The 21,612-nt window shown below is 44.8% G+C and overlaps 1 protein-coding gene across 2 annotated transcripts in view; it reads left to right on the top strand.

Annotated features, from left to right (window-relative positions):
* Nucleotides 1-21,612, top strand: part of SCAPER (S-phase cyclin A associated protein in the ER) — a 3,246,499-nt gene that overhangs the window by 1,091,793 nt on the left and 2,133,094 nt on the right. For both annotated transcript variants that reach the window (XM_078685236.1, XM_078685237.1), the window contains exon 17: nt 6,324-6,466. In XM_078685236.1, the coding sequence (XP_078541362.1) occupies nt 6,324-6,466 (143 nt within the window). The remainder of the gene's footprint in view (nt 1-6,323; nt 6,467-21,612) is intronic.

Below are 21,612 nucleotides of genomic sequence, written 5' to 3'. Positions count from 1 at the left end.
AGGAGTGGGGTACCCCAAGATTGCCTAGATTCCCTTGCTTCTTTGTTGTCTCCTTCGATATTGTTATTAAAGAGATCATCGTTGAGGCCAGGGTTGCTGTAGTCCCCATTGAGTTTGTATTCGCCAGCACCGTCAGAACCTCTGCAACCTTCCACACCTTTGACGTTAGTTGCTGCTGTATGCAGGCTCTGCTGTTCCTATTGTCTCTCGGTTGTGTCTTCCTGGGCCAGCTTTGGTGGTGGACTTTTTGGGGTTGTTCTTAGGGCTGAGGTTGTTCTTGAGACTGTTGTTGTTCTTATCCCTTCAGTTATGCCTTCAAATGGTTGCATTGTTAATTTTTCTGGGCTTAGGGGAGAGGGAAGTCCCCGCTGATTTTCATTAGCGTGATTTAATAGGGCACCAGCATCTTTTACGAAGAAAAAGTTAGAGTAAATTTTAGGTTGGTAACCAGATTTTTGTGCTTTCTCAAGTGGTGAAGGGCCACTGTTTAGTTTTATCAACATTGATGTATGATCTTGGACTGCGCAGGCCGTTGTGCCTGCCGTTGCTGAGTGCTCCATGTTATTGGATGGCATATTGCCTGGTACTTTGAGGACCTTGTTCTTCTTTTCCGATTGCTGTTTACGCTGGTGATACTCCGCCGTTCTTTGCCCGATCGCATTCTGGTAAGCTGAACGGGCTACCTGTCTGCCCGTCTAAGCGTCTTTTCCCTGACCAATTATCTCTGACACTATCTTGCTGCCTGGCTTGAGTTAAAAAGAGAGGGAAGGGATGAAAAGGGGTGAAAATGGAGCAATTCCTGGCTCACCTCTCAGATCCCTTAACCTCCCTCCTTCTGTACCTACGAAGTTTGTAGTTTATAGTTTGTGAATTAGTTGTGACTTTAGTTACTGTTTAGCCCCTTGTGCCTCTTATGGCCCCTTGTGGCCCTTTATGGCTCCTTGTGGCTCCTTGTGCCCGTAATACTGGACTGCACGCGATGTGAAAATGAAGATGTTGATGAGTACAATAGGCTGATCCGGCCCTGGTCTTAGCCCTGCTGCCCTGCTCTCTGTTGTCTGTTTCTTCTTGGGGGCTAGGGCTTCTACAGCTGCACCGGCCACTGCTTCTATTGCCCTCAAAGGTCTGCTGCCCACTCTGCTACCCACTCTCTCTGCTTCCGAATTTAGCATGTGTTGTGCAGCAGAAGCAACTAGATCAGCAGGGGCAAGTAGACAGGTGGTTAGGCAGCGTTTGCCACTGTATGGCACTGTGAGTCCTAGCAGCTTTGTGGGGCTCTGTGAAGCGATGCACGGCGAGGAGTTGAGGGGATTATGAGGCAAGGGTGTCCTGGGGGCCATGGGAACTGGATAACCCCGGGCCCTGCTGATGCCACTTCTCGCAGCCTCCCACGGTTGTCCCGCGGTCTGTCCTGCGAATTATCCTGCGATTATCCCCGATTTCGAGGGGGTACTTTTTTTCCGGGCTCAGCTGCGCCGCAGCGCTCCCCTGCCAGCCGCCTGTCGCCTTTACCTTCAGGTCTCCTGCCTCTCGCAAGCCTTAGCCTTGCGGCGTTCCTGCAGTAATGGTGGCCCGAGAAGCAGAGAAGCCGCTTCCCCGCTCAGCTGGTTCCGCTGCCGGCTTTTGACTCTGCACGTCTCTGCTGCTGCTGCCTGCTGACTGCAAAACCCGTACTGGATCTCTGCTACTGAATGTAACTTAACTGACGTTCATGTTAAGTGCTCCAATACCTCCAAGTCGAGTTTGCACTTGAGGAGAAAGAAGCAACAGGCACATGATGGGATACAGGAGGTACTGTGAGGTTCTTAAAGGCACCGATTTTTTCCTTCTAAAAAGATTTGTGAAAGATTTTCTGCGGTCACCTTTTTTATAGTAACACATGTCTGTGCAATTGGCTATTTTTTAAAATGGAAATTCAATGAAAGTTTTCTATTTTTACAAACCTACACAAAGTATGATGGTATAAATTCTTGTTATACATTTATGTATACTATTTGAAGTGCTCCGGGATCCCTGAATGTGGACAGGACTCTTCAGTGTTTATGACTTTAATGAGGATTATTCTGGTAGAGAACTAGGATTACAGGTGAGTAACTTTTACCTTTTTTTGGTGTCGTTTGATGAATCCTCTCGAAACTTTTAAAACAAAGTTGCAATCACCTCCGGTCGGGATGATCCGTCAATTACATCATTTACAACCATAGCGTGGGCATAGGCAAGGGCTTCAGAGAATTCTTGCTTGCCTCTATCTAGCTATTGCAACATTTCTCCTTATGTTGTGAGTAGCCAGTTACCATGGGACCAGTCAATCGGAGCACTTTATTTTCCTGCAGAACTCAAGCGGAGGCAAATATTTTTGCATTACTTATGCAATTTCCCATAGAGATTTCAAACAGGACTAGAGCCCGAACTACTGGACGGAATTACACCAAATGTGCCAGAGAGGTAGCTTTTGGTTGAGGAAGAACCCTGAAAGGATCTGAGAGTTCTGATACTGAGATCTGATTGATTGCCTGCACTTCAACCAGGAAGTTGACACACAATGAGTATGGGGAGGTTTTGAATAGTTTGTTATATAGTTTGTTAACAAATGCATCAGAAAAGGGAGGGCAAGGGTCCACTTTTAGAAGGAGTACCTAAGAGTCCACTATAGACTATCTTTTAGCCTCGGCAAATTTACATGGCAAAGTGGTCCATACGAGTACCTGATTTTCTTCTTATAGTGATCACGCCATGTTATCTATTTACCTACGTTTCTTATCTGAACCGAAAGAGTACAATAAGGTTGTAGAAGATGTGAATTTGTCTAGAAAAAACGGTTATCAGCTGAAGTGGTCACAAGCACAAAGATTACATTTAGGCCCTGAAATTATAGCTGAAATAAAGGAGGATATATTAGCCTGTCTGGAAGAGAATTCATCACCACTATTCTTGGTCAACCAGTTTATTGCTCTTTTGAAAAAAGTAAAAATAGCACTCACACGGGTTAAGTCGGCTAATTCTACCGTCAAAATGGGGTGGTTTGATACAGCCTGCACAACAGCAAAAAAAAAGCCCTTGTTAAATCTCTAAACATGCATCCTAGAAATTGCTCTGTAATCTGTGCGTTACGCAAAGATTATAAATTAGCAAGGAGGGCAAGGGAGAAAGATAGCATGGGCAGATCTCGAAGAAGCAGCTATGTCAGGTAGTAGTATAGATTTCTGGAAAATCGTGAATGCCCAACATTTTAAAGACATCAATGATCCTACATTAGACGTACATGTAGAGGAAGAGGCATGGGTGAGGCACTATGAAGAAATATTTGGTGTAGCAATCCGCCCAACTCCAATGTTATCCTCCCCATAGATTTTACTACTGGGAGGGTTAACTGTCTCTGTATTAGAGATAAGAAATGCGTTGGAAGCCTGCACCCCAGGTAAGGCGCCTGGGCCCGATGGAGTTCTAATTGATCTCTTTCAGCAGAATTATAATATGTGGGTGGCTTTACTTACAAACATTTTTATTAGCATCCAGATAGTAGGCCCGCCTCTCTCTTGGAACCAGAGTCTAATTGTGCCCATTTTTAAAAGAGGTGACAGGGGATCCCCAAAGAACTATCGTCCCATATCCCACCTTGACACTACTGCCAAACTTATGGGATGGGTACTCTTGGCCAGATTGGAGGTCTGGGCCGAATCGCACAATATTTTAATGAAGGCGCAATACGGGTTTCGTAGAGGAATGGGAACGGTCGATCAGTGTTAAAAACTCTCGCTAAATATATGGAAATACACTAAGGCAAAAGCTGGCAAACTGTACATGGCCTTCATGGACCTAACCTCGGCCTTCGACTGTGTGTCACACCCGAGTTTGTGGTCCATGATGGAGTGCATGGGTATCGATCCACCAATAATTGGTTTCATACGCCAGTGCCACTGCCTGTGTAAGGTATGGCAGAAAGGGAGTGCACTCGCCTCTTTAAAATCGGAAAGGGAGTAAGACAGGGTTTTGTTCTCGCCCCGTTCCTTTTTTAAATCTATACGAACGGGGTAGAGTCCTCCCTGTCTGCTCTACCGGTGGATGTGCCTAAATTTGATCGTATCCCCCTTCTGATTCTGGCATACGCTGACGGCGCTGTATTGATGGCCAGATCGGGCTTAGCCCTACAAACACTAATCACAGCCTACTCCGTCTTTATGGCCTCCCTTGACCTAAAGGTCAATGAATCAAAATCATTTATAGTTGTGTCTGGAGCTGCAAGAGGTGAGAAACATCCCCATTTCCAGTTGGCAGGCAAGAAAATCAAGACAGTCGACTCTTTGTCATACCTTGGAGTGCTTTTTGATAAAGACCACTCATGGTCTAATTTAGTGGCAGCAAGAGTCCAGGGCATGCAAAGCAGTGTTAACGCTGTCAAAAGATTTGCTAAGAAGTTGGGAGGCAGCCCACTGGATGCAATTAAGAATATATATTCAGCTAAACCGAAGCCCGCTGCAATATATGGGGAAGGAGTGTGGGGTATGGCTAATGTTGCACCCCTACAACAAATAGAAGACTCCTTTTTTAAAAACCGCGTGTCCTTACCGCATTCGGCCCCAAATCATATTTTACACTGTGAATTGGGGCTTCCTTATTTGCGCAACTACATAAGACTGGCTCAAGTCTTGTTGTGGCTATCAGTATGGCAGAGGTCTACGGTGGATTTGCCACAAACCATTATCAAGGACTGTTGTAAATTATATTATTATAAAAGAATTAGATGGTTAAATTACGTAGAGGTCCATCTGAAAACGTTAGGGATGGGAGAATTATTTCAGGACCCTGAGTCCTGCAAAAGGGTTTCAAAGGAAAGAATAACTAATTATTCATTAAGAGTTCAAAGTTTGCCCGAAGAGAAAAGAAACATATTCATCATTCCACCATTCTTCATGATTTGGTACCACCAAGATGGGGGAAGGTTTTCAGTATTCATCACGCATAAATAATGCGCAGCACAGATTTAACCTTTTGCGTTTCTGCATGAACATGATCCCGCTACTCCTGGGATACCCCCAAAATAAATATAAATTAGCAGACCTCTCACCCTGCCCCTGTAACAACTATGCAGTACAGTCAGATTTACACATTGTATTATTTTGCAAGACCTACAGAGGAAAGGAAAACATTCATACTCCCAATCCTGAGGTTCCACAATTTAAGGCAGTGTCGGGTGGCCATGTACTTTTTAAAACTCTACGTGACCCATTTGTATGCTGATCTGTTGCCTCCATTTGTGGCCTTGTCTTAGGAAGAGGAAAAAGGTGGGACAATATTTTAGTAGCAACAACTAATTAATTAATTTTAAATTCTGAACTGCTTTTTTTATAAACGTTGTTATATGAATTTACCTGGATCACGGCAACTGTTAAATTCTTATTTTAAATGTGTATATATTGTGTTGAAATTTTTGGATAACTTGTGCTTTTATGATCCGTTTAAAAAGATCGAATAAAGCTGTGTGACTATGACAGACATTGTAGGACTCTGACTCAGCCGAGTCCACCCCAAAAAATAGAAAAATAAATAGAGAAGGGGGCAAGGTAGGAATGCCACATTCCATGAGAAAATAACAAATCAGAAGGTATAATGATGACTGCATTAGAGCAACTAACTTACTGGTACACTCGTTTGACGCTGTAATCCTTGTTTTAAACTGCCTTTAGAAAATGCAACCTTATGTTTTGTATTAAAATAATGCCGCATTAGTGATTGGATTGAAACTGGAGTTGCAGTATAACTTTATTTACATTTTGTTTAGTGCTTTGTTATTTTAATACATTATTACTACTCTCTATTGGACAAGTCTTGCATTTAATTACAGACTGATACATTTTTACCTTGATGTCCTAAGAATTCCTAATCAAGATTGGCAGACTCTTAAAGCTGCAATTGTGAAATGTATTTGGTGGTTGAATCCTGCAGGCTTCTACTTTGCCATAATAGTTTCAGGCCATGAAGTGGGATTGAGTACTTTGAATTTGTCATTTCAATTCAGCATCGACAAGCCCATTACTGTTGGCACTCGTAGGCTCATATAATTCTTTCAGATCGCAGACAACGATAGACTGTGTCATCTCTAGACATAATTTGGGAATTGCAGTCAAGCATATGCCCGGTGTTATATTGTAGTCTCTGCTTTTTAATAGGCTCGTTTTACTGTAGATGCTGATGTTGTCTATTGTTACTCATTGTTTAGTAACTGTGCCGCACGCTCATCTGTCTGTATGGTTCATTAAAGTATTATTTAAACTCTGCAGTATATTCAAACATTATCTATCTCCTTTTCGTACTTTTACAATTAGGAGCGTAAGAGAGTTCTTGAGGCTGAGCGTCAAGCCCGTGTAGAAGAGCTGCAGATTAAGAGAAAGGAACAAGAAGCTCGAATAGAACAGCAGCGCTTAGAGAAAGAGAAAGCACGCGAAGATGCTGCAAGGGAACGAGCCAGGTAAGGTCCTCTGACTTTATTTTCATTGGTAGTTAATGTACACTGGCATGTATGGAATGATGATGTCCATAGACATTAAGGAAAGCAGTCTTGTAGTGACTTCTCCTTCCAGAAGATGGTGATCTTAGTGTGGATCTAACGTGTGCAAACAGAAGGAATAATGGAAACTGAGCATGTTGCAACCATGTAACCCAACTCTTCTTATGTTTAGTAACCCCTTCGCTGCTCGGCCTCCCCCCGTGCTAAGCCTTTTTTTGACTTTTTGGGGTAGTGCGCGCTTAGGCCCCTGTAACTTATTGACCACATAAGTTATCGACGCCAAATTTGCGTCCTTTTCTTCCAACATCATGGGGATTCTAAAGGTACCAAGCGTTTGTGGATTCCCCTGGAGGAGTCCCCAGAAATTAGCCAAAATACAGCGGAATTGTGTTTTTTGGGGAATAAAGGGCTGCAAATGAAATCGTCTGGGTTTTTCGCCCGCAAATGGTATCAAAAAAGGGTTTGTGGGGCTGAAATCACCATTTTCCCAGCTTTTAGGGAATGACAGACTTTTGTCAGAGAACCAACATTTTTTACTCAGTTTTGGCCTTTTTCTGGGACATAGCCTATTTTTGCTATTTTTTGTGCTTTCAACCTCCTTCCAGTTAATGGGAGAAATGGGTATGAAAGCAATAATGGATACTGGAAAGCTATACGTTTTTGAAAAGTAGACACAATTCTGAATTCAGCAAGGGGTCATTCGTGTAGATCCATCAAGGTTTCTTTATAGAAACTAACAGTTAAATATAGGAAAAATTGAAAATTTGTTGAAAAAAACCAGCCTTTTGTGTTAACGTTTTCACCTGTAACTTCTTCTAATTATGACAGCTCTTTGATAGCAATATACCGTTACATTCGCTGGACCTTTCTGGTTGTGGGGATATATAGGACTTGTAGGTTCACCAAGAACTTGACGAACCCAGAGTCAAAAACTGAGCAGCAATTTGCAATGGCTTTTTATTATTTACCGGGTATATAGCAATTATTGTGGGAAAATGTATACATGGAAAAATCGGTATGAAAGACTCCTATGTATTTCTGAAATGGGAACAAAATATAGAGTTTAAAAACAGTAGATATTTGCACATTTCGCAAATTGGGAATATTCCTACTAGCATGAACATTATCAGTCATTTTTTAAAATGACCTTTTTTACACAATGTCTTTCATTTGGAAGGCAGTAATGCATCGAAAGTCAATAGGTAATGACAGTTGCTTTACAAATCTGAATTACCCTATGTCTCTCTATACAAAATGGTACCTCACTTGTGTGGGTAGGCATAGTGCCCACAACAGGAAATGGCTCAAAACCCAACCTGAACACACCACCTTTTCACAATGAAAAATTACCCTTTTTTTGCGAAGTGCCTAGCTGTAGTTATGAAACCTATCCCTGCTGGCACTTTGGGAAACCTAGCTAACCTATACATTTATGAAAACTAGACAACCAGGGGAATCCAGGATGGGGTGACTTGACTGCCTCTCACCAGGTTCTGTTACCCAGAATCCCAGCAAACCTAAAATTTTGAACAAAAAGAAAACACTATTTTCCTCACATTTCTGTGGTGGAAAGTTCTGGAATCTGCACGGATCCACAAATTTCTCCCTACCCGCGTTTCCCAAAGTGTTCTGAGAAAAATGGTACCTTACTTGTGTGGGTAGGCATAGTGCCTGCGAAACGGCTCAAAACGCAACGTGTACACACCCCAATTTTACAGTGAAAAATGGCCCTTTTCTGGCAAAGTGCATAGCTGTAGTTTTTTAACCCGAGCTCTGCCGACACCTAGGGAAACATAGCAAACGTATACATTTTTGAAAACTAGACACCCAGGGGAATCCAGGATGGGGTGACTTGACTGCCTCCCACCAGGTTCTGTTACCCAGAATAACTTGCAAACCTAACAATTGTCCAAAGAAAACCACATTTTCCCCACATTTCTGTGGTGGAAAGCTCTGGAATCTGCGTGGTTTCACAAATTTCCTACCATCCTGCGTTTTCCAAAGTCTTCCGAGAAAAATGGTACCTCACTTGTGTGGGTCGGCCTAGTGCCCGCGACAGGAAACTGCGCAAAACGCAACATGGACGCACCTCAATTTCGAGGGGAAAAATGACCCTTTTTTGGCAAAGTGCCTTGCTGTAGGTTTTTAACCATAGCTCTGCTGGCACCTAGGGAAACCTAGCAAACCTATACATTTTTGAGAACTAGACACCCAGGGGAATCCAGGCTGGGTTGACTTGACTGCCTCCCACCAGGTTCTGTTACCCAGAATCCCTTGCAAACCTAAAAAATTGTAAAAACAAAAACATTTTCCCCACGTTTCTGTGGTGGAAAGTTCTGGAATCTGCGTGGATCCACAAATGTCCACCTACCCCGCGTTCCATAAAGTCTTCTGAGAAAGATGGTACCTCATTTGTGTGGGTCGGCCTAGTGCCCGCGAAACGAAATGGCGCAAAACGCAACATGGCCACACCTCAATTTCTCAGTGAAAAATGACCCTTTTTTGGCAAAGTGCCTAGCTGTAGTTTTTGAACCATAGCTCTGCCGGCACCTTGGAAAACCTAGCACACCTATACATTTTTTAAAACTAGACACCCGGGGGAATCCAGGATAGGGTGATTTGACTGCCTCTCACTATGTTCTGTTACCCAGAATGCCTTGCAAACTTAAAAAGTTGACCCCAAAATTTTTTTCTCACATTTCTGTGGTGGAAAGGTCCTGGGATCTGCGTGGATCCACACATTTCCTCCCACGCAGCATTCCCCTAGGTCTCCCAATAAAAAACGTACCTCACTTGCGTGGGTGGGTCAAGGACCCGCGACAGGCAAGGGCCCAAAACCTATTAATGCGACATCAAAATGACCTATCACAAACCAACCTGGTTTTGCAAGGGGGGTCCCATGAGTTTTTGGCCTGTGGCTCGGCGACCATCTAGGGAAACCTACCTAACCCTCACTTTTCTGGAAACTAGACACCTGGGGGAGTCTAGCGAGATATGGCTTGTGTGGGTCCCCCATCATTCTCCTACCCAGAATCCCCTGCAAACCTCACATTTCACTGAAAATGCACTTTTTTCTCAAATTTCTGTGTGGGAAAGTTCTGGAATCTGCGTGGATCTACAAATTTCCTCCCACAGAGCGTTCCTCCAGGTTTCCAGATAAAAATGGTACCTCACTTGCGTGGGTGGGTCAATGACTTGCGACAGGCAAGGGCCCAAAACCTATTGAGGCAATATCATAATTACCTATCACAAACCAACCTGGTTTTGCATGGGGGTCGGCAGCCATTAGGGAAACCTACCTAAGCCACACATTTCTGGAAACCAGACACCCGGGGGAGTCCAGCGAGGTATGGCTTGCGTGGGTCCCCCAAAATTCATTTTGAGGTTTTCAGGACATTGTAGGTAAGATAACTTGTTGGGATCCACAAGAGAGAAATCACCATGCAGTCCCATGGGTGTTTAGTTTACGTTAAAAACTACAGTTATTAGGTTATTCTTAGATGAAATGTACAGCTTGGCAGAGAGACAAAACAGACAAAGATTACTGCACAGCCATCTATTCCTCAAGCACACACACATACTGGTTGGATTTGGCACGGGAGAGTGATGGTTCAATATATAAAATTTTATTAAAAGTGATTTCACAAAAATGGAATGCACTGTCAATAATTGAAAGGACAAAAAAACTGTACTAGTGACTCGCAGCTTGTGAGCTGTAAAGCCACTTCAAGGCACCAACCACTTTACGGGCCATTCACACACCTTTCATACATGATACATACAAGACCATTCGCACCACCAGGCACCAAACCAACACATTACAACATTCACAAAAAAGGACAAGGTACACCCTGCTTGAAAAAAACAGAAAAGAAACATTTTTACGCACAACCACCTGTTCCTCAAGCACACATATATACTGGTTGGATTTGGCACGAGGGTGAGTGATGGTTCAGTATATACAGTTGTATTAACCAAAGTTTTCACAAAAATGAAATGCACTGTTAATTGAAAGGACGAGAAACGGAACCATTGACTCACAACAGCTCACGGAGCTGTAAAGCCACGACAAGGCACCAACCTCTTTACAGGCCATTCATACACCTTTCATACTTGTGACACATACAAAACCATTCACAACGCCAGCCGCGGGCCCAGCACATTACAACACTCACAACAGCAGACAGCGCCATTCAAGGGCCCATCACTTACACACGCGCACGTTCCTGACACTGCAACCACACCATCTCACGGATTGCATTGAGTGGCGTTTGGCTAGCAGTGTATGTAGTGACCAGCAGCTAGTCACTACTCACACACCGTCAGCCAAGTGCCAGTCCATGTACACCGCCAGCCGAGCACCAGTCCACGCACACCACCAGACAAGCGACAATCCATGCACAACGCCAGTCAAGCGCCAGTGCAAACACACCGCCAGCCAAGCACCAGTACAAACACACCGCCAGCCAAGCGCCATTCCACGCACACCGCCAGCCAAGCGCCATTCCACGCACACCGCCAGCCAAGCGCCATTCCACGCACACCTCCAGCCAAGCGCCAGTCCATGCATACCGCCAGCCAAGCGCCAGTCCACGCATACCACACCGCCAGCCACGCGACAGTCCACGCACACCGTAAGCCAAGCGTCAGTACAAACACACCTCCAGCCAAGCGCGAGTCCACGCACACCGCCAGTCAAGCGCCAATCCAAACACTTAGCCAGCCGAGCGCCAGACCACGCACACCGCCAGACAAGCACCACTCCACCCATACCGCCATCACATTTAGGGCTTTTTTTTTATATAAATAAGAAAACACAAACAACTTGCAAATAGATACAAATCTACTAACACAAAATCTGAAACTAAATACACTACACAAATGCCAACCTTGAAAGTGAACAAAAAATATGCAACAATAGAGGCCAGGCAGTTCACTTTACCACTCATGGATGCTCCCAAAAATTATTTTGCATGTGGTACATTCTAAAACAAGCTGGCACACATAGCCCAGGGTTAGAAGGACACTCGGGGCAGTACATACAAGTCTCCTTCCGCATGCCTCTTCACCAACAGACTCTACATCTCCTGCTGGGAAAGTCTTTTATGGGTGTGGGAGGAATGCGATCAGGAAAGTGGCGATCTTTCAATCTAGCAACATCCTCCACCACTCCAACTCTAGGAACACTTGCCTGTTCCACTAAAACAAGGCTGCCTATTACAGACTCCTGAAATTTAGCAAAAGTCATCTTTGACTCAGGACAAGAATCCTGGAACACAACAAAAGCATTTAAGGTTTCCAAGTGAAAAAGATGGATAGCCAATTTCTTATACCAAATGTAAGCCTTCTGAAGAGCAGCGTAAGGTTCCAACATCTGATCTACTCTGTCAACATCAACCATGTGCCTATTATAGTCTAAAATGCACACAGGTTTGCACACTTCAGCAATGTGACCCCAAACAGTCACAGGTGCAGTGCTTTCATCATGGATGGTAGTCCGCATGTAGTCATCTCTCCTGTCTGAAAACGTCACAGCTAGAAGCTCCTTGCAATGCAATGCACTGCACTGTCCCCGCTCAAACTGCACTGTCCCCGCTCAAACTTTTGACAAACAAGTTTTTTTGGGAAACCTTAGCGTTTAGAGCGGATTATGCCACGAGCAACAGTGTCCACTATGGCCAATTCCCTGAACAACCGCACACCAGTGTAGAAGTTATCTACATATAAATGGTGGCCTTTGTTTAAAAAAATCCTCTACCAGTTGCCCACCCATTTTTCTCAGTCACTCCAAAAGCAGACGGACAACCAGGGGGGTTAATCCTATATTCCTTACCGGTGTACACCCTGAAATTAGAGACATATCCAGTCCTACTGTCACCAACGGGAAGCCTTGCAGCAGCAGGCTGCAGCCCAGATGCTTCTTGCTGCACTATCGGCACATCAATGTCTTCCTCTAACACAGGCACGTCATCCGCACTAAAAGTAGCTTCATCCGCACTGAGAGTAGCTTCATCATCCTATGTTTCCATGTGGAAAGAAAACTCACTGCCTGAATCGTACCCTGCCTCCTCTGCCTCAGATGCAGTCAGTTTCTGAACCATGGTCAGAGGAAGACTCAAAAAGTATACCAATAAACTGCTGAGCAGTAATCCTGCAGCTAGCCATTATCCTTACTAAGAAAGGAGACTGCACAAACAAGTCAACAACAACTAACACTATGCAAAAAAAAATGTGTGCCTTTATCACAAAGATCTATATACTCAAAAACTATACGATTCACTTACATTTACCTGAGGGCATTTTGGAGCATGCATCCTTTGCTGTTTTTACATTTGGAACCGACCCTGGTCCGCCGCGGCTGCTGTGCCGTTTGTGCAGAGGGCGGTTGACGCTACTTTCCACTCAAACCCTACTTCCGGCAGGACGCGGTCTAGTCGTCCGCCGGAAGGAAGGTATTTAGCCACCCATGCACCGGATGCCAGCGGGCGCGCCTAAGGCAAGCCCGTCTGCGACCGTCCGCGCCTGGCCCGCACCGTGCGCACTGGATGCTGCCAGTTTTCAGAAAAATGGGCTTTTGTACTCTAGGAGCGACCTTCTCGCCTTAAATCACCTAAAGGAGGGATGTGAGGTATGTCCTCTCAATGCCCATGGTAGATGTGGGGGCTGTGGTTTTGCCTTTTCTACCGCTAACACGAGCTATGCAGGCAGTCGACGTTCTGAGTTTATAATGCATGGAGGGCTCGTCAACGCCCGTTCTCTGGAGAAGCATAGGTATGAAATAGCCCAAGTTATCAAAAATATGGGCCTGGACATGCTTTTTATAACAGAAACATGGGCGGACATGGCTTCTGACCCCGATTTCATTACTGCCTCCCCAGTTGGTTATAGCTGTGTTAAGATGGATAGGCCTTTGGGTAGGAGAGGAGGAGGAGTAGCAATTATATTTTAAAACTGTTATACTGTTACGGTCCATCCGGTTCAGCTTTCCTGCTGTGAAGCATTACACTTCACCGCCAAACTTAGTGCCAACTTTTCATTTAAAGGCATTTTTGTGTATCGTCCGCCTGGAGCCAAAGCTGTATTCTTGAACAAACTTGATGAACTTCTCGAATCAGTGTTAGTTAATAAGGAATTCACCATCCTGGGTGATTTCAACTTTTGTTTAGAAGATCATGAAAACAAAGATACTGCGGTGCTCCTGGACACTCTGGGTGCCGCGGGGTTGGCCCAATTGATCGGTGTTCCCACCCATGAAGCGGGGCACACGCTGGATGGGATCTTCTCTTCTTGTTCCGGACTTAAAGTTGGTGAAGGGTTTTTACTTCCCTGGTCCGATCATTCACTCATTAGTTTTACCCTTCCCATAAATATTGGTCAACAGGACCATATACCCATGTCTCAAGCAGCCCCTTGTAGAGCCTGGAGTAAAGTGGACAAAACTGCCCTTCAAACCAAACTGGCTTGTTCCGTTCCCTTAAGTTCGGCTAATGTGGACAATGCAGTTAATAACTATAACAACTGGTTATCCGACGCCATTAGCATAGCGGTTCTTATTAAGCGTATTTCCTGCAACCGGGCAGCGCCATCTGCTCCCTGGTTCTCGGATCTCCTTCGTAAGGAGAAACAGAAGTGCCGCCGTGTGGAACAGCGTTGGCGTCTGAACTATCATGACTCCGATAAACAGAGTTATAAGACTTCACTCAGGTCAAGCATTAGTAATTGCAGAGAAAAGTAAATACTTTAAAGCCCAGATTGACTCAGCTAAATACTCTTCTAAAGAGTTATTTACAGTTATAAACAAATTAACAGTCCCCAAGGCTCTGAATAAATTGGGCAGTCAACAATTTGTGGATGACAAGGCATCCAATTTTAAAACCAAAGTATTGGACATTGTCCGTAATTTTAAAGATGGCTTAAGTGCTCAGCCTGCTTTTAATACACAGGCGATAGTTGCCGACACAAGCAGATTCCTAGAGTTTTCCCCTGTGTCAATCGACACAGTGAGTCACTACATTCTGGCCTCTAAATCGGGCTCTCCTTTGGATCCCTGCTCGTCAGGTTTTTTGATAGAGCTGGCAGACCTGGTGAGTCCTGTGTTGACAGACATCTTTAATAAGATGTTTTCCTCAGGAAGTTTTCCCACTATTTGGAAGGAGACTTCCGTTCTCCCGCTTCTCAAAAAACCCTCCTTAGATGCTTCCGTGACTTCAAACTATCGCCCCATTGCGCGCCTTCCTCTTCCAGCCAAAATTGTGGACAAGATTATGAACATCCAACTGTCCCAGTTCATTGATGACAACGGGCTGTTGGTCCACTCTCAGTTCGGCTTCCGCAAGGAACATAGTACCGAGACAGCTCTCATTAAGGTGACCGAAGAAATTAGAGCAGTCATGGATGGTGGTGGTACAGCGGTATTAATATTACTTGACCTCTCCGCCGCATTTGACACCGTTGATCATACTCTTCTGACTCGCCGACTAAAAACTCTTGGTCTGGATGGCATGGCGCTGGCCATGCTGGCCTCCTTTTTGCAGTAGAGGAGATCAACGGTGCCACTTGACTGGTTTAATTCGGAACCCTATGTGCTGCCTTGTGGGGTTCCGCAGGGCAGCTCGTTGAGCCCCCTGCTGTTCAATGTCTATGTTACTGAGCTTGCATCTCTTGTCAGGGACTACGGCTTCTCATTAACATCATATGCAGATGATTCGCAGATTGTGGTTGCAGCTCATAAGAAACAGAGCTCCCCTGCGGTGCAGTTTTATAACTGCATGGCCGCCATTAACATCTGGATGAGCAGTCACTGCCTTAAATTAAATTCTGAGAAGACGGAAGTGTTGATTTTTGGCAACTTGCAACCTTCCTGAAGTAAGTTCTGTTGGCCTGTGGAAATGGGCCTCCCGCCCGTCCCTACGGCAAAGACAAAAAACCTGGGCATTTTGATAGACAATAGGCTCACGTTTATTCCTCAAACAAATGCCATCGTGTCTGCCTCTCACTTCCTGATAAAAAAAATCAGGAATGTACTTCCCTATATTTCGGAGGAAACCAGGAAAGTGGTCATCACTTCCCTGATACAGTCCAAGTTGGATTACTGCAACGGGCTGTATTTGAATGCCCAAACGCAGTTCCTGAGAAAACTTCAGGCTGTCCAAAACTCGGCGGCTCGTTTACTGCTGAGTCTACCCCGGCACAAATCTATCTCAGAAGAGATTCGGAAGCTTCATTGGCTTCCAGTGATGGAGCGTATCAAATTTAAAGCACTCTGTGTGGCTTTTAAAGCCTTGACACAGAAGGGTCCACTGTTCATGAGGAAGCTTTTTGCTTGGTATCAGCCAGGCAGATCTCTCCGTTCCTCGGGGGCAAAATTCCTTGCAGTGCCAAAGATTCGAACTCTGCACTGGGGAGGACAGAGTTTCCAACACGGCACCTCTAAGTTGTGGAACCTGCTGCCACCAGAAATTAGGAAGGCTAGCTCTCTTATGGGCTTTAGAAAAAATCTGAAAACCTGGTTGTTTCAGTGAGGGGGGCTGGCGGGGTGTCTGTTCATGGTTCTAGCGCCGAGACACCATTTTTGGTATTCATGCGCTTTCTAAATTTCATTATCATTATCATTACAAGAGGCAGCTACACTTACCAGCACCTACTCTGCAGACACACAGCTAAAACCAACGATATCCCACTAGAAAGAAAAAAACCAAAACCAATTACTCACAAGACAACAAAATACACATCGAGCACAAATGCAAAAAGTTTTTGACTCTCAAAAAACAGAAGCCTAACATACTGCTATTATTACACCATTTGCAAAAAACACATTCATGCAGAGAAATAAAACCCATTTACATTGTACAAAAAAAGTCTCCTACCAAACACATGCAAGTACACAAACAACAGAACCACCAGTAACGAAACTGCAACCTGGAACAGTCTCAAGAGCAAAAAGACTTGAACTAGAACAAAAATGGAGAAGTAATGCATTACAATTGCAATTTACAAGAAATAAAACAATTAACATTATAACACGCTATGTCACTACCCAAATAGGGGCAGGAAGGCCAAATAAACAGGCAGATCTGCCCCCAGGGGGGCAGAATATACTTAAAAAAATGTATGGCCCCTGGAAGGGGTCACTTCCATTTAAAATTAAACAAATTCTCTGGTGTCTAGTGGGGTTTTCTGCCCCCCCCCCAAACATCATCATGGCGCAGAGATCAGCTCCGGAACAGGTAGACCTCTTTGACGAAGGCCCAGATGTCCCAGACGAAGATTCCGAAGAGCTGGAAATAGTTTCAGAGGCAGAAGACTCCGATGGCCCCATCATTCCACATCGAGTACTACTGCCCCTACCCCAACCCCACCATCAAAACAGAAGGCACCGGTCAAGACTTTGCCTCTGGGCCCCAGTCGCGACCTAAAGCACACTTCAGAAGCCCCACCTCCAGGCCCGTCTCCGAAGAAGAAATACAAGCCTTCCGGTAGCTCGAGAACGAGCAAACTGCATGTAATAGTCCCACCGGCGCCTTCGGCACCGAAGCCAAAAGAGCACTCTGCTCCGAAATCTGTATCACGCCTCCTAAGGCCAAAGAACACAAAACTCAACCTAGCTCGGAACTGAAAAAAACGGCGCCGAAAGCGGTTATCGAGGAAGAGGAACTTTTTCATCCAGATCCTGTAGATCCCAAACAAAAGAAGATCTATATTAATCCCAAAACAGGACATGTCACAGCTGTACCATCCAAAAGGTCCGTGCCTGTCAAGAAGGACTGTGCCACTTCACCTATGCATCCTTCTTCTCCTGTCCTTCCTTCTGATCCTCTTCTTCTCCCTAGGTCTGTTACTCCACCTCAGCCTATAACTTCTCCACCACATACACCACCACAAGATCAAGATGATGATGATGATGATGTTGACTTGGGGTGGGGGGGTGATGAGGGAGGGACGCACCCTACTGACCTGTTCACAGATCCAGACGATATACCACAGGACGATTGGGATTACAACGACCCAATAGATCCAATAGACCTCCCAAGCCCCCAGCCATACCCAACAAAACCATCTCCCCCTGACGATAATATTGATTTTGGGCAACTTATTAATAGAGCTGCTGTTTTTCACGGGGTGACCATGCACTCAGACACACCAGAGGAAGATTTTCTTCTAGACGCATTTGAACAGTCCCAAAAAACTGTACAAATGTTACCAATGATTAAAGGGGTCATTAAACATGCCCCAGGCACATTCAAGGATCCTGTACGGGCCAGGATTCTTAATCCCAGAATTGATTAAAAAATATAGACCTTCCCCCGGAGACCCTGCTTAAATCAAAGGACAGCTGCCCTTAGATTCACTAGTAGTTTCCAACGCTAGAAAGCGCGCCAATTCACAAACCTCGGGAGATGCACCAACCCCTATAAAGAATCCAAATTACTAGATGCATCTGGTAAGAGAGTAGCTGCACAGGCAGCTAATCATTGGCGCATAGCTAACACTCAAGCACTGCTGGCTAGATATATTAGGGCCTACTATGACCAATTAGAGACCCTATTACAACATTTGCCAGACCAATAAAAAACTCAAGCAAATGACCTAATTCAGGAAGGTAAATTAATAACAAATGCCTCAATTAAATGCACACTTGATGAAGCAGATACTGCTTCTAGGTCTATTAATACTAGTGTACTGCTCAGACAGCACGCCTGGCTATGTATTTCAGGCTTTAAGCAAGAGGTCCAATTAACCATCCTAAATCAGCTGTTCAATCAAGAACATCTTTTTGGACCGGCTGTGGACACTGTGCTCGAAAAAATGAAAAAAGACACTGAGACTGTAAAGTCTATGGGAGCACTGCAGTCTCCACACACACGTGTCTCCTTTCACAGAGGAGCCTCCAAAAACATCAGCACAGATAGCACATCTTCTTTTAAAAACACCACCCAAACATCCCCCAATAGAGGATATTTTAGAGGAGAATATAGAGCAAATAACAGAGGGAGAAGCAGAGGTAACAACAACACTTGCACCTCCCCTGCTGCCTAACGGTGACTTCCATCCAGTCCCTCCAGACCATTCCACTCCGGTCGGGGAGGATTATCACAGTTCCTACCTGTCTGGGAATCCATCGCAACAGACAAGCTTTAGTCATTTTACCCAACGATTTATTGTGCTTCAGGCCCTGAAGCACAATAAATTGTTGGGTAAAATGACTAAAGAGTTCCCCCCTCCCTCTGGCATGGAATATGGCTGGTGCATGCAACACAACTCCACGGTTTTAGGACCTGGAACCTAATACGACTATCGACCTTGAGTGACAGCATAAAAAGGATGTAGCTTGCTGATCTGTAGCAGCCAATGGCGCAGTTTTCCTCCAAAAAATGACAGTATTCCAGGGCTCTCCAGTAGGCACAGTTCTACGCCTAGCGTTGGGTCCTACCTCTCACTGGACAACCATTTGTTTATGGGCAGCATCTGGGAAGCAAGATAGTATAAGTGAATGTCATTAGTTCCCCAGGTGCATTTCACAGAAATTATCTTGTGTATCTTACCCGCCTATAGGAACCATGGATTGCAGCTCCACAAAGAAGTGATCCTGCATAATGTAGGGGTTATTGTAAACTGAGTTGAGAAATTGGGTGAGGAACACTATTTTAAGTAGGACCGGCCTACCCATTGTAGAGATAGGAAGAGAAGACCATCCCTCCAATTCTCACTTCATGCAACAAAGCAGGAGCACAGTGGCATCAAGGTAACTTTAGACCCGAAGAAGAACTTGAACAAAGTGTGTGAAGTGATTTTCAGCAAAATTGTAACTGAGTGCGCCAAGCAGCCCAGAGGAGCGCCAGAGAGGCACTCTTACATTGACTTTCGACAACTTACCTGCAGGCCAGAGTCCTCCTGAAAGGCTGTAAAATCTGTCAGCCTAGGCAGGGCTTGCTCTGTCCACTGAACATAAAGCAGCATATCAACATCTTATAATGACAGCCTGTTTTCAGTCACATCATTTCCCTGAAAGCCTGTGAATTGGACATCAACCCTTATCTAATCCTCCAGTGGTTCTTTATTCAGAGTGAAAAGCAGGGGAGAGGGGGAGCATACCCAGCATGTACCTCTCCTAATAGGTTGAACAGCACCCAGTTTGTCCGTATGGAACCCTTGGTGCATCATATAGCATGGCAATTTAACTGAGGAAGTGGGGCCAAACTTCATTATGGTCCCTGCAAGTTAGTTGCCCTGGCCAGGGCAACTTGTTAACACCTCAGGCAGTGCCAGGTGCTCCTGCATGAAACTTTCTGCCAATATGTATCCAGGAACGTATGTCCGTCGCTAATCTGTTAGTGAGGATTTTTGCGAGGATCTTGGTTTATACATTAGTGAACGAGATCGGGCAGTAGGATGCACACGTTTTCTGGCTTGCCGGTTTTTAGAATGAACAATGTGGTTCTCCCGTTGAGATTGTGTAGTAGTGAGGACTTGTTTATGGCTTTCGAGAATATTGGCAGCAGGTGCAGTATAATGTGGGATGAATACTAATTAAACCAATTCAGATGGGAATCTGTGATATCCTCCTGAATTTCGTCAGCAGTCATAGGGGAGGTCCAGGGCAGCCTGGTCTATAGGCGACAGTGACCTCATGGGAAGCTCAGCTGTGATCGGATGTTTACCTCTAGGGGTGGAGGCTGTTGAGTTCAGTAGAACCTCTTATAGAAGGTGCTAAAATTGGCCTCAATCGCCAGACGACCCGTCTCCTTCAGCAGTCTGTATTGAGGGAATAATTCTGAAGTCTGCCTTCTTGCTAACTAACCAGTACAAGAGCTTGCCTGCTTTATTTCTGAGTTTGTAAACTTTGTATTGAGAGATTGTGCATGCCAGCATCGCTGTGTCTAGTAGTTTTGTTTTCAGCGATACTTCAAGTTATGTGCGAGTATCAGTTATAGACCTGTCAGCCAGCTTTCAAGCTCAATAATTTGCTCTTCTAGGGACTGTATGTCTTTCACCCGGTCTCTTCAATTGTTTTCTGCACCACACCTTTGCCCTCCCCCTTAGTGACAGCATTGAAGGCCTTTCAGAGATTAGTGAGTGACGAGATCAAATTACATTTAGTCAGAAGTATTCCTCTGTTCTAGCCAGCAGACAGTCCACCAGCAGGTCATCTTTCAGTCACAATGCATTTAAGCACTATGTTCCCCTGCACCTGCATTCTGAGCTCCATCATGACAGGAGAATGGCTAGAGAGCCCTTGCACCAATATCTCTGCATCAGTTGTATTGCCCAAGCTAACAAGCATTTGCAGTGCAAAAGGTCTCGCATTGGTGAAAATTAGCTACTGGCGATGTAAATGGCAATGTTTCCTACTTATGTTTTTTTCTGCAGTATAGTGGTTGTGGGTATGCGTGAGCTGTTTGATGTTTACAATCAGCAGGTTTTAAAACATCTAAACTAAAAGCAAGCTAATAAAGCGGATGGATCAGGAGGCAGAAAGTGAAACCAAAAAACCTGGATTAATCACAGCTTCTGAGCTTAAGTAAATTGTGTGACTGCCCTTCTCAGTTAATTTAAAGTGTCACTGCTGGAGGAGCAGTATGGAGGATATATGACACAGCAGGGAGGCTTTATGACCTCATGATACACGCCACTATGATTGCACAAGAGCCTTATTACAACACAGCGAGTCTTTATGACATCAGAACAATACGTCCCCGTGGCGGCAGCCTGATAAACCCTACCTTCTGTAACACATATATCCACACGCTATTGAGGCAGGCTTTTGTTGGGTGTTTTGTCCACAACAGGGCGTAGCTTGGTCAGTTAGATAGGAGGGGGGGGGTAAGCTTCAGATTTGCCAACAACCACGCCGGCATATAAAGTGTAAAACAGATTATACCACAAGCAGGGCTCTTGAGAGGGTCTTAAGAGCAGTGGAAAAGGGAGAGGGATGTGGATTGGTAGGGGGACAGAGAAAAACACAATATTTTGTAAAATAACCAATATTTTTTTAGCACTTTCAAAAAGGAGAGGTTGTGTGAGCTTTTTTGTCTGAGTGTATGTGAAAATACCTGGTGAAAACAGTCAGTCATCTCACCATACCAGACTGAAAGCACATTTGCTCAACT

The sequence above is a fragment of the Lissotriton helveticus genome, chromosome 3_2, assembly GCF_964261635.1.
Source record: "Lissotriton helveticus chromosome 3_2, aLisHel1.1, whole genome shotgun sequence".
NCBI lineage: Eukaryota > Metazoa > Chordata > Amphibia > Caudata > Salamandridae > Lissotriton > Lissotriton helveticus.
The sequence above is the reverse complement of the archived record's forward strand: the minus strand, read 5'-3'. Positions and strand labels throughout refer to the sequence as shown.